Source organism: Heterodontus francisci, chromosome 1 (assembly GCF_036365525.1).
Source record: "Heterodontus francisci isolate sHetFra1 chromosome 1, sHetFra1.hap1, whole genome shotgun sequence".
NCBI lineage: Eukaryota > Metazoa > Chordata > Chondrichthyes > Heterodontiformes > Heterodontidae > Heterodontus > Heterodontus francisci.
Window position 1 is genome coordinate 140211561 of NC_090371.1, and position 14339 is coordinate 140225899.

The 14339-nt window shown below is 43.5% G+C and overlaps 1 protein-coding gene across 1 annotated transcript in view; it reads left to right on the forward strand.

The window, feature by feature from the left end:
- LOC137345698 (RELT-like protein 1) overlaps positions 1–14339 on the forward strand; it is an 88353-nt gene that overhangs the window by 61676 nt on the left and 12338 nt on the right. Inside the window, exons 6-7 of the mRNA XM_068008996.1 lie at positions 11370–11526; positions 12775–12820. Coding sequence (XP_067865097.1) covers positions 11370–11526; positions 12775–12786 — 169 coding nt within the window. The 3' untranslated portion in view covers positions 12787–12820. The remainder of the gene's footprint in view (positions 1–11369; positions 11527–12774; positions 12821–14339) is intronic.

Genomic DNA, 14339 nt, shown 5'->3' on the forward strand with positions numbered 1-14339 from the left:
TGTTGCAAATTAGGCAACCATCTTAAGTTGCTAGCAAAGACACCTTTCATCTGTTCCTTTATAATTTTTAAAAATAAATATTCAAGTCTTCAGCCGGTGGATTAAAAAAATCATTCAACATAGCATGACAGTGTTATCCCATTGTTGGAAAACTTATCAATTATTGTATATCTGGAGAGCTTTATGCACAGAGGTGGGTGAAAGCTGGGTGAATCTGCTAAACGGGGTGACATGCTAAACAGAGAAATGACAGAAATTTGGTGAAGGGAGAAGGAGGTGCTAAGTAATTTAAACCAAGGTGCAACAGTAAATAATAAAAGATATAAATCAGAATCAATAATTCAATCGAAAGGGATACCAATAGTAAAGGGATTCCGATTGTTTTATTGAACATCTGATGTACATTAAAAAAAAATAAGTAGGAGTGGTGACTTTTTAAAAAGGCATGAAACCTCTAAATGTTGACATCCAGAGGGACTTGGGTGTACTCATACAAGGAACACAGTAAGTTAACATGCAGGTGTAGCAACCAATTAGGAAGGCAGATGGCATGTTGGCCTTTATTGCAAGGGGATTGGAGTACAAGAATAAGGAAGACTTGTGATAATTGCACAGGCTTTGGTGAGACCACACCTGGAGTACTGTGAGCAGTTTTGGCCTCCATAGCTAAGGAAGGATATACTCGCCTTGGAGGCGGTACAACGAAGGGTCACTAGATTGGTGCCTGGGACGAGAGGATTGTCCTATGATGAGAGTAAGGGGAAGTTGTGTTTGACAAATTTATTAAAGTTTGTTGGCTTAGTAGATCATAGTATGATCAGACAAAGTGGATTGTTAAAACTTCACTAATAATAGATTCCAGCATTTTCCCAACTGATGTCAGGCTAATGGGCCAGTAGTTCCTTGTGTTTTTCCTTTCTCCTTTCTTGAATATCAGATGAATGCCTTCAGTGATATAATGGGCTTGAGATGATTGACCTCTAACAACCATAACCGTCCTCCTTTTGTGCTAGGATGACTCCAGCCAGTGGAGGGTTTTCCCCTCGATTACCACTGACTTCAATTTTATTAGGGCTCCTTGATGCTGCATTCAGTCAAATGCTGGCTTGATGTCAAGAACAGTCACTCTCCCCTCACCTCTGGAATTCAGTTCTTTTGTTTATGTTTGGGCCAAGGCCATAATGAGGACTGGTGCTGAGTGGTCCTGGCAAAATCCAAACTCAGCATCAGTGAGCAGGTTATTAGTGAGTAAGTGCTGCTTGATAACACTGTCGACAACCCCCGCTCCCCCTCCATCACTTTGATGATTGTAAGTTGACTGATGGAGCAGTAATTGGCTAGTTTGGATTTATCCTACTTTTTGTGGATAAAACATACTGGTCAATTTTTCACTTAGTTGGGTAGATGCCAGTGTTGTAGCTATACTGGAACAGCCTGGCCAGTGGCATGACCTGTTCTGGAGTTCTTCAGCTGTACAGCCGGGAATTTGGCATCCATAGCCTTTGCAATATCCAGTGTGCTCAGCTGTTTTTTGATATGGTGAGGAGTGAATCGAATTGTCTGAAGACAGGCTTGTATTATGTTGGGGACTCAGATGGTGGCCGAGATGAGTCAGCATTCACCATTTTGACTGAAGATGGTTGCAAATGCTTCAGCCTTTTCTTCTGCACTTGTGCTGTGCTTCATCATCATTAAGGATGGGAATGTTCAGCTATGAAGAGAGACTGGATCGGCTAGGGTTGTTTGCTTTAGAGTAGAGAAGGCTGACGGGGATCTGATTGAGATACACAAAATTATGAGGGTAATTGATAGGATAGATAGGAAGAAACTTTTCCTTTAATGGAGGTGTCAGTAACCAAGGGGCATAGATTTAAGGTAAGGGGCAGGAGGTTTCGAGGGGATTTGAGGAAAGATTTTTTTCACCCAGATGGTGGTTGAAATCTGGAACACACTGCCTGAAGGGGTGCGTAGAAACAGGAACCTTCACAACATTTAAGAAGTAGTTAGATGAACACTTGAAATGCCATAAGCATACAAGGCTACGGCCAAGTGTTGGAAAATGGGATTAGGATAGGTGCTTGATGGCCGACATGGATACAATGGGCCTGTTTCTGTGCTGTATAACTCTATAGAGCCTCTTATTTGTTTTAATTGCCCGCCATCATTCATGACTGGATATTACAGAACTGCGGAGCCATTGGTTGTGTGAACGCTTGGCTCTGTCGAACATATGAACATAAAATACAAATTAGGAGCAGAAGTAGGCCACTTGGTCCCGCGAATTTGCTCCGCCATTCAATAAGATCATGTCTGATCTGATTGTAACATCGACTGCACATTCCTGCTTACTCCCGATAACCTTTGATCCCCTCGCTTATCAAGAATCTATCTACCTCTGCCTTAAAAATATTTAAAGACTTTGCTTTTACTGCCTTTTGAGGAAGAGTGTTCCAAAGACTCATGACCCTCAGAGAAAAAAATTCTCATCTGTCTTAAATGGGTGACCCCTAGTTCTAGATTTTCCCTCAAGAGGAAACATCCTTTCCACATCCTCCCTGTCAAGACCCCTCAGAATCTTTGTTTCTATCAAGTCGCCTCTTACTCTTCTAAACTCCAGCAGATACAAGGCTAGCCTGTCCAGCCTTTCCTCATAAGACAACCCGCCCATTCCAAGTATTAGTCTAGTAAACCTTCTCTAAAGTGCTTCCAATGTATTTGCATCCTTCCTTAAATAAGGAGACCAATACTGTACACTTTTCTGTACTGTACTTTTCTCTCGAAGTTCATGTGTCCTCAGGTGGTCTCTGCCCCCTCAAGGTCTTTCTTTGTCTCTGCAGGTTCCTGTAAATACGACTAGCAACTCTGGTGTGGTGCTTCTAGTGTCTGCATTTGCATAGGAGGATGTGGGGTCTAACATTCTCAGATTTTTCGTGGTAAGCTGACCAGACAGTAGGGGTTTTCATCCGGGATTCCTCCTGGACTTCCTTTAACTTGCTCTTTTGGTTGCTTTTTCCCCTTTTCCTTTCTAACTTTTTTCCAGCCTTGTGCCTGCCTGTCCCCTTTTGTTCTCGGCGGGGGTCCCTTACAGTTCACTGGCCCTATGTTGGAGCGTCCTCCTAACAGGACTTGGGGTGTAGGATTCACTGTAGATTGGGGCTTCCCCTCAACCTGGCACATGTGACAATTCCTGCAGTACTCTACCACATCTTTGTGGAATTTTGGCCAGTCAAACTGCTGTCTTATGCAGGCTTTGGTCTTTAATATACCGGCATGTACAGCCACTGTAATCTTGTGGGCCCTTCTTAATATTTCAGTCCGGTACCTCTGCGGCACCATTAACTGGTGAACTTCTGTCCACTCCTTGCTCTCAGGTCTATGAGGAGAACTCTATTTCCTCATCAGTACCTCATTCTTCAAATAGTAGCAAGAGGGACTCCCTCTGCTTCACTTTCAGACTGGCAGCCTGTGCTAACTCTTGCAACATTGGGTTGGCTCGCTGAGCCTCAGCTGGGGAAAATTTATTTAATTTACTCCCTCAGTCTCCTAACTTCCCAAAGGAAATCTCAGACAGACAGCCCTCATGGTCATTTGCCTGCAGTGCCAATGCAGTCTCCTCTGGGGGGTGGGGGCTGGTTTGATCATGGCCTGATTCATTACGCATTCAGGGAAACTGCCGGGAACCGTCTCCTGCCACTGCCCTGTCTCTCTGACCTCCTGAGGTCTTTCTTTTGCTACTGGGGGGGCTACCACCTTCACCCCCACCAGATCATTACCTAGGTGGAGGTCAACCCCGTCCACAGACAAACTTGGAACAATCCCTATGGTCACCTGTCCCGAAACTAGGTTGCACTCCAGGTGCACCTGATGTACAGGTACAGGCATACATTGGCCTCCAATACCATTCACCCCCATTCTGGTGTTCACTACTCTGGGGGGAAAGGTCAGACCTTTTCCCAGTAAAAGGGATCTAGTGGCCCCTGTGTCCCTGAGAATTACTATGGACTTGCTTTCCCCACTTGAGGGGTATGGGGTTACTTTCCCTTCAAACACAAAACCCGGATAGCCTTCAGGAATCCTATTAACTTTCCTGCACTTGTAGTAGTAAGCATCCTGGGTCTCACTGTTACTACAGTTAAAGCCACAGCTTGTTCTGTGCTTTCCATCAGGTCCTCGGCTTCACTGAGCAGGTGTGCCCTGATCAATCCTACAGCTTTTCCCTTTATTTTCCAGCAGTCAGCTGCCTTATTACAATGGAAGCGCACAGGTCTCTGGGTCTCACTCCTGCTCACAGTACCTTCCTTATTGGCGAGAGGAGAGCCCCCTGTGTCTCCTGCTTTTCTTTCTCTGCCGGGACTGCTTGGGCTCCTATCACCTTCCCACCCTTTGTCCTTTTTGAATTTGTGGGGGTGACTAGGAAAAGTTTTCCCCTGGGAAACTGACTTATAAACGAAAGCAAACTCATCAGCCAGAACGGCTGCTTGCCGAGTTCTCTGAACCCGCTGCTCCTCTGCAAGGGTCTTAATGGAGAATGGGAGAGAGTGTTTAAATTCCTCTAACAGAATTACTTCTGAAATTCTCATAGCTGAGCTGTACTTTAAGAGCCCTCAGCCACTGGTCAAAAGCCAGCTGCTTGCTTCTTTAAAACTCCAGATAAGTTTGATTAGCTTGCTTCTTGAGGGTTCTAAACTTTTGGCGATAGGCTTCAGGTACTAATTCATATGCCCCGAGGATAGCATTTTTTGTCAGTTCATAATTTGATGAACTCTTATCTGGCAACAGGGAATAAACCTCATTGCCCTTTCCGGTGAGCTTGCTTTGTAATAAGAGACAAGGTCTCAGCTGCCCATTTTAGCTGCCTTGCCAGTTTCTCAAGAGACACAAAAAAAACACTTCCACATCTTCCTAATTGATTTTTGGATTAATTGCGATAGTTTGAATAATTCTATACCCAGCCCTGAATTGTGCTGTTCCATATTGGCCATGCTTTCACTGGGGTTACTCTGTTGTCCCCTAGTTAACTCGAGCTGCTTCAGCTCTCTCTCTTCGCATTCTTTCTGGAAGGTTCTTTCTCTCTCCCTCTCCTGCCTTTCATTTTCTTCACGTTACTTCTTTCTCTCTCTCTCTCTCTCTCTCTCTCTTTCCTCAAATTCAAGTTTCCTCTGTTCCAGTTGTATCTTTGCGAGCAATACTCTGTCAGGGTCTATTTCTAACCCTGTTTCTGCTTCAGATTCAAGGAAAAAATGGTTGGCCACTGGTCTTAGGAGTTCAGACTTCCTAACCTTGCCATGTACAGTGATCCCACACTGCTCAGCCATTTTCCTCAACTCCTCCGTAGATGGTGCTTTTACCTTATCCCAAGTTACTTCACCCTGGTTTGGGGAGCTACTAGCTTCAGTCACAGACATGTTAGTATTCAAGCAGACACAGTCACAAGAAAACCTGTATTGAAATCTTTTCTCTTTTTTGATTGGGAACAATTTGGCTTCCCCCTTCCTCTCATTTTTCTGTGGGTAAAATCCAGAACGATAGCACCCAAATTTCTGTTACGACCGGGTGAGAAAGGGGCCTAGGGTTTCCTCTTGGTCTTCACCCAGTCTTACCGTAACAAGAGTTTAATTTTAAACACACTGTTTATTTAGCTCTTCCTTGGTGATTGCTTGTTCACTAACTTCCAATTATAAGGCAAAGAAACGAGCCAGACAGGTTTTCTTCAGTTTAAACAAAAAAGATTGAACTTTATTACATTTAAACGCTAATTCGGTTAACGCCTACGGATACGCTAGCCTGCAGTTGCGATACACGCGTGCAGATAGAGACAGAAAAGAGCAGAAGAAATAAAGTGGAAAAGTTTGAGACAATATCCAAAGATGGTTTTGGTTACAGTTCAAGCTCGCTGAAAAGTCCTTGATTGTAGGCAGGTCTTGCTTTTTGTTGGGGCCCAGTATTATTCTTAAATCTTGTTCGAGGTAGTAGACTTTTCTCTCTTGAAGTTCATGTGTCCCCAATGGGTCCAGAGGCATGTGAGAAAGAGATGGGAGCAGATAGGAGAGGTCTTCTCACTCCAGGAGCAAACAGTCTTTCTCAGTTCAAACTCTTCGTACAATTCAGAAAAACCCAGGTTGCCAAGCAGGGTTAGTCACGTGACTAGCTGGTCTGACCACATCTGTTTGTGGATTCTCTTGTCTTAGCCGACCCTGGAATGTCTCTTCTTACGCACAATACCTGGTGCTCAAAGTCTATTGTGGGTTAAATTGGAGCAGGGAATCGCCCCTTGTCTCTCCAAGCACAGGCTGTTAGTATCCAAATGTTTTTTTCCAGCCACGGCTGATAGAAACATAGAAAATAGGAGCAGGAGTAAGCCATGCGGCCCTTCGAGCCTGCTCCGCCATTCATTATGATTATGGCTGATCATCCAACTCAGTAGCCTGTTCCTGCTTTCGCTCCATACCCTTTGATCCCTTTAGACCCAAGAGCTATATCTAACTCGTTGAAAACATACAATATTTTGGCCTCAATTGCTTTCTGTGGTAGCGAATTCCACAGGCTCTCCACTCTGGGTGAAGAAATTTCTCGTCACCTCAGTCCTGAACGGTTTATCCCGTATCCTTAGACTATCGCCCCTGGTTCTGGGCTCCCCCACCATCAGGAACATCCTTCCTGCATCTACCCTGTCAAGTCCTGTTAGAATTTTATAGGTTTCTATGAGATCCCCCCTCACTCTTCTCAACTCCAGCGAATATAATCCTAACCGACTTAATCTCTCCTCATACGTCAGTCCCACCTTCCCAGGAATCAGTCTGGTAAACCTTCGCTGCACTCCCTCTGTAGCAAGGGCATCCTTCCTCAGATAAGGAGACCAAGACTGCACACAATATTCCAGGTGTGGCCTCATCAAGGCCCTGTGTAATTGCAGCAAGACATCCCTGCTCCTGTACGCGAATCCTCTTGCTATGAAGGCCAACATACCATTTGCCTTCTTTACCACCTTTTGCGCCTGCATGCTTACCTTCAGCGACTGGTGTACAAGAACACCCAGGTCTCGTTGCATGTTCCCCTCTCTCAGTTTATAGCCGTTCAGATAATCTGCCTTCCTGTTTTTGCTTCCAAAGTGGATAACCTCACATTTATCCACTTTATACTGCATCTGCCATGCATTAGCCCACTCACTCAACTTGTCCAAATCACCCAGAAGCCTCTCTGTATCCTCCTCACAACTCGCCCTCCCACCCAGTTTTGTGCCATCTGCAAATTTGGCGATATTACATTTATTTCCCTCATCCAAATCATTAATGTATATTGTGAATAGCTGGGGTCCCAGCACCGATTCCTGCGGTACCCCACTAGTCACTACCTGCCATTCGGAAAAAGACCCATTTATCCCTACTCTTTGTTTCCTGTCTGCCAACCAATTTTCTATCCATCGCAATACGCTACCCCCAATCCCATGCGCTTTAATTTTACATGTTAATCTCTTATGTGGGACTTTGTTGAAAGCCTTCTGAAAGTCCAAATAAACCACATCCACTGGCTCCCCCTCATTAACTCTACTAGTTACATCCTCGAAGAATTCTAGTAGATTTGTCAAGCATGATTTCGCTTTCATAAATCCATGCTGACTCTGTCCGATTCTACCACTGTTCTACAAGTGCTCTGCTATAAAATCTTTGATAATGGACTCTAGAATTACCCCACTACGACGTCAGGCTGACTGGTCTATAATTCCCTGCTTTCTCTCTACCTCCCTTTTTAAATAGTGGGGTTACATTAGCTACCCTCCAGTCTGTAGGAACTGTTCCAGAGTCTGTAGAATCTTGGAAGATGACCACCAATGCATCCACTATTTCTAGGGCCACTTCCTTAAGTACTCTGGGATGCATACCATCAGGCCCTGGGGATTTATCGACCTTCAATCCCATCAATTTCCCCAACACCATTTCTCTGTTAATACTGATTTCTTTCAGTTCCTCTGTCTCACTAAGCCCTATGTTCCCCAACATTTCTGGTATGATATTTGTGTCCTCCTTTGTGAAGACAGAACTAAAGTATGCATTTAGTTGGTCAGCCATTTCTTTATCCCCCTGTTTAACAAGTACTTTTCTCGCTCTGGCAACAGTTTAAAATCAATGTTCATATAACAAAATTAATATGCCTCTTTCTTGGCAGGTTGGGGGGGGGGGGGTCTGCATGGCATTATCTATTATATTTCTAGCTAGCTTTCTCTCGCACTATAATCTTTCCCTCCTTATCAATCTTTTAGTCATTATTTACTGTTTTTTATATTCTGTCCAATCTTCTGACCGGCTACCCATCTTTGCGCAATTATATGCTTTTTCTTTAAGTTTGATACTATCTTTAACTTTTTTGGTTAACCACGGATAGTAGTGGATCTTCCCCGTGGAATTTTTCTTTCTCGTTGGAATGTATCTATTCTGTATTCTGAAATATCTGCCACTGCATCTCTATTGACCTATCCATTAACCTAATTTGCTAGTTCACTTTTGTCTATAGCATGCTGCTTCTGCTGTTTAACATGCATGTAGTCCTGTCTTGTGGCTTCATTTTTGGCACATCACTTTTAGGTATGCCTGATGCTGCTCCTTGCAGGTTCTTCTATACTCATTGAACCATGGTTGGTCCTCTGGCTTGATGATAGTGGTGAGGGATCTGCCAGGTCATAAGTTTATAGATTACAGTGAAATACAATTCTACCACTGCTGATGGCCCACAGTGCCTCTTGGATGCCAAAATTTGAGTTTCTAGGTCTGCTCTGAATCTATCCCATTTAGCATAGCGATAGTGCCACAGAACACTATCGTTTGCGTTTGATAAGGTTCCCCACGGTAGGCTATTGCAGAAAATACGGAAGTATGGGGTTGAAGGTGATTTAGAGCTTTGGATCAGAAATTGGCTAGCTGAAAGAAGACAGAGGGTGGTGGTTGACGGCAAATGTTCATCCTGGAGTTTAGTTACTAGTGGTGTACCGCAAGGATCTGTTTTGGGGCCACTGCTGTTTGTCATTTTTATAAATGACCTGGAAGAGGGTGTAGAAGGGTGGGTTAGTAAATTTGCAGATGACACTAACGTCGGTGGAGTTGTGGATAGTGCCGAAGGATGTTGTAGGGTACAGAGGGATATAGATAGGCTGCAGAGCTGGGCTGAGAGATGGCAAATGGAGTTTAATGCGGAAAAGTGTGAGGTGATTCACTTTGGAAGGAGTAGCAGGAATGCGGAGTACTGGGCTAATGGGAAGATTCTTGGTAGTGTAGATGAACAGAGAGATCCAGGTGCATAAATCCCTGAAGGTTGCTACCCAGGTTAATAGGGCTGTTAAGAAGGCATGTGGTGTGTTAGCTTTCATTAGTAGGGGGATCGAGTTTCGGAGCCACGAGGTCATGCTGCAGCTGTACAAAACTCTGGTGAGACCGCACCTGGAGTATTGCGTGCAGTTCTGGTCACCGCATTATAGGAAGGATGTGGAAGCTATGGAAAGGGTGCAGAGGAGATTTACTAGGATGTTGCCTGGTATGGAGGGAAGGTCTTACGAGGAAAGGCTGAGGGACTTAAGGTTGTTTTCGTTGGAGAGAAGGAGGAGGAGAGGTGACTTAATAGAGACATATAAGATAATAGGGTTAGATAGGGTGGATAGTGAGCGTCTTTTTCCTCGGATGGTGATGGCAAACACGAGGGGACATAGCTTCAAGTTGAGGGGTGATAGATATAGGACAGATGTTAGAGGTAGTTTCTTTACTCAGAGTAGTAGGGGCGTGGAACGCCCTGCCTGCAACAGTAGTAGACTCGCCAACTTTAAGGGCATTTAAGTGGTCATTGGATAGACATATGGATGAAAATGGAATAGTGTAGGTCAGATGGTTTCACAGGTCGGCGCAACATCGAGGGCCGAAGGGCCTGTACTGCGCTGTAATGTTCTTAAAAAATCTAATTCTAACACGATGGAGGGTGTCCTCAGTATGACGATGGGACTTTGTCTCCAAAAGGACAGTGGGATCATCACTCCCACCAATTTTGTCTTTGATGCAACTGTGACGTGTAGCTTGGTGAGGATGAGGTCAAATAGGTTTTTTGTATTTTGCTGGTTCCCTCACCACCTGCCCAGTCAGTACCCAGACAACTTTGTCAGTGGTGGTGCTATCTCGCCACTATTGCTGATGGATGTTGACGTCCCCCACCCAGAGTATTTTCTCCGCCCTTGCTACCCTTCGTGCTCCTTCCAAGTGACGTTCAACAGAGAGGAGTACTGGTGACCAGCAAGAGGTTTGCTTGCCCATGTTTGTCCTGGTGCCATAAGACATCATGGGATCCGGAGTTAATGTTGAAGACTCCCAGGACAGCTCCCTCCCGACTGTATACCATTGTGCTGCCACCTCTGGTGGATCTGTCCTGCTGGTGGAACAGGACATACTCCGGGATGATGATGGAGTCTGGGATGGCGGTTGCAATATATGGTTCCGTGAATATGACTATGTCGGGCTGATATATATATATATATTACACTGTCAAATGCTGCCTTGATGTCAAGGGCAGTCACTCTCACCTCACCTCTTGAGTTCAACTTTTTTGTCTGTTTGAACCAAGGCTATAATGAGGTCAGGAGCTGAGTGGCCTGGTGGAACCCAAACTGAACATCACGGAGCAGGTTATTGCTAAGCAGGTGCTGCTTCAAAAGTACTTGATTGTCTGTAAATTGATTAGAGACGTCTAATGGTTGTGAAAGTGCTATATAAATGCAAGTTTTTTTTCTTTTATATAAGAAGTCTATTGCAGCATTAGATTGAGCTCTTAGCACCCAAGTATTTTTCCAATTCATAAAGTCATCAATGAAATAGCACGTCATAGGCACGAAAAGGAGCGTATATCAGATTCTCCATATCTGACTCTCAAGTCTTGGAATCACCAAATGCTGAAGCATCTCCAGTAGCAATTGTTTATCTATATGTAGGAGCCATGGTATTGATATTTGCTTTGTGTGGGGAGGAAGGAGTGGGTGGAGGGGCAGGAAGAGAAGTAAGACCAAAGTGAATTGCATTTATGCACACTTAAGTCTGGTGGGTAAAATTAATTTCTATGGCAACAAATAGAGCACTGAGTTACAAGATGTGGGTTCATTATCATGGCAAATTCTCAACCTCAGCTGGCCCAGACTGCTTTCAGGACACAGTGGGAAGGGGGGAACAGTGTATTGAGAGTGAATTTTCATTTGGAGAGTAATTTATGTTTCAGGGGGTATTGGAACTTAAAGTCTTGGAAAGAAGGATGAACTAAGATGTAAATACCAATCCAGTATTTGTACAGTAATTCTGTGTATGACCCATTCGCACTGTAGATTAGATTTTTACTATTTATCCTCCTAGGTTTCGTGTTACACATGTAGATCCTAAATCGCATTCCAATGATCAAAAGGTGTTGCTTTCTGCACCTCCGGATGGTGCTAGTACTGAGGCAAATACGTGTGTAAATTCCAGTAACCAAGAAGTGTCAAGCTCGTCAGGGAATCTGAATGTAAAAGAGGTCAGTGAAAAGTTGGAGAGATTAACTTAAAATGGTGAGACATGATTGTTATCTGTCAAATAGATAAATAGAATTATTCTGAATTTTGTAAATTTTGGGCCTTTTAGTAACCAGGTCTGAATTAATTCTGCAATTCTATAGCCACCTCCGTAATATCACCTGACTTTGCCCCGTCTCAGCCCATCTGCTGCTGAAAATCTCATTCATGCCTTTGTTACCTCTAGACTTGACTATTCCAATGCCCTCTTGGCTGGTTTCCCACATTCTACTCTGTAAACTTGAGGTCAACCAAAACCCTGCTGCCATTGCCTTAACTCACATCAAATGCCATTCACCCATCACCCCTTTGTTCACCGATCTACATTGCATTGTCTTGATTTTAAAATTCTCATCCTTGTTTTCAAATCCCTCTATGGCCTTACCCCTCCCAATCTCTGTAATCTCCACCAGCCCCACAACCCCCCAAGATATCAGCACTTATCTAATTCTGGCTTCTTGAGCATCCCCAATTTTAATCATTCCACCGTTGGTGGCTGTACCTTCAGTTGCCTAGGCCCTAAGCTCTGGAATTCTCTCCCTACACCTCTCTGCCACACTACCTCACTTTCCTCCCTAAAACTTACCTCTGTCCAAGCTTTTGGTCATTTGACCTAATATCGCCTTATATGGCTTGGTGTCATATTTCATTTTATAATGCTCCTGTGAAGAGTCTTGGGACGGTTTTTTAAATTAAAGGTGCTATATAAATATAAGTTGTTGCAAATCTCTCAATTTTATTGTAGCATAGTATTTGAAGTAATGTGGAACTTTTATAGGAGACCTTTTATTAAAATTATGTAACTTTTTCGTCAACACTTGTTATTGAAAAAGTTTATGCCAGTAGTTGTCTTGCATGTCTCCCAGGCAGGAGAGTAGTTAACTTGAAGTTGGTAGATTTGTGTAGCTGCTTCGTAATTTGTATTTAGCTGATCGGGATGGACTGGATATGTGGTTGCATGTCCAAGATCAAAATGAGGTTGGAACCTCATACATGTCTGTCTGTTTTGTGTAATCTATACAAGCCCCTTCTCCCTTGCTGGTGGTTGTTTGTAGTGAGGATTGTGTATAATTAAAAGTACTTCCAGGCCACTTGATAGAGAAGATGTTTGACATTTTTGATGTATTCTGCTTAGAGATCCTGCTTAATTAATCCTTGCGTTTTCAGAGGTATGTTCACTTTTAATATTTCTGTAATTTTTTTCTTTTCAGGAAGCTTTGTAGGAAACAAAAGCTGTGCAATGAGTTTTGTCATCAGGTAAGGCATTTTCTTTTAACTCCTGATATTTCTAGAAGTTTGAAAGATATTGCATTATGGGGTGCCTTCCATTGTCCTCATTCTTTGAGTCATTTATCTTCCATGGTACAATAGAATAAGCACATTACCTCAGTGATGTATCCATTTAAGCATTTTGTCTGTAGGTTCTTTAGAGTTGCATAACTGCACAGACTGAGTACAACAACTTGAATTTATGTAGCATATTTAATGTAAGAATGCCCCAAGGCACTTCACAAATAGATGCCATGAAAATAGATGCCAAATCAAGAAGGAAGAGATTAGGAGATGTAACTAAAAGCAAGATCAAATAGCTAGACTTTCTGGTTATTTTTAAAGGTAGCAAAGGTGAAGAGGTTTGCAGTGGATGTTCAGAACTTTAAGACTGAGGCAGCAGAATGCTTTGCTACAGTGGTGGGGCAAATTATGTTGGGGTTATAGAAGGCCAGATCGGTTAGCAGAAATGAGATTTCAGAGATGGAATTGGGCAAGACCATGCAAGGATTAAAGATGAATCATAAAATGGTTACAGCACAGAAGGAGGCCATTCGGCTTGTCATGTCTGTGCTGGCTTTCTGAAGGAGCATTTCACCTTGCGGCATACCATTATCTTTACCCCATAACTCTGCACTTTCTTCCTTTTCAGATAATCCAATTTCCTCTTGAATGCTTCAATTGAACCTTCCTGCACCACAGTATCAGGCAGTGCATTCCAGATCCTAGCCATTCACTGCGTGAAAATGTTTTTCCTCATGTTGCCGTTGCTTCTTTTGCCAATTACCTTTAAATCTGTGCCCTCCAATTCTCGATCCTCCCACCAATAGGAACAGTTTCTCCCTATCTACTCTGTCCAGACCCCTCGTGATTTTGAATACCTCGATCAAAGCTCCTCTGAACTTTCTCCAAGGAAACCATTGCAACTTCTTCATTCTATATATGTAACTGAAGTACCTCATCCTGGAAAACATTCTCATGAATCTTTTCTTCGCCCTCTCCAGCGCCTTCATATCTTTCCTAAAGTGTGGTGCTCCGAGCTGGAGGCCAAACCAGTATTTTATACATGTTGAACAGAACTTCCTTGCCTTTGTATTCTATACCCTAATTGATATAGCCTAGGATGCTGTATGCTTTATTAACCGCGCCCTCAACCTGTCCTACCACCTTCAATGGTTTATGCACATATACACCCAGGTCCCTCTGCTCCTGCACCCCTTTTAAAATTGAGCCCTTTATTTAATATTGTGTCTCTGCGTTCATTCGACCAAAATGAATCACTTCATACTTCTCTGCACTTGTCTGCCCATTCCACAAATGTGTGTATGTCCTTTTGAAGTTCTGCACTGTCCTCTTCACAATGCTTCCAAGGTTTGTATCATCTGCAAATTTTAAATTTGTCCCTGTACACCAAGGTCTAGGTCATGAATATACATCAGGAAGAGCAGGGGTCCTAACACCGACCCCTGGGGAACTCCACTATAAACATTTCTTCAATCCAAAAAAA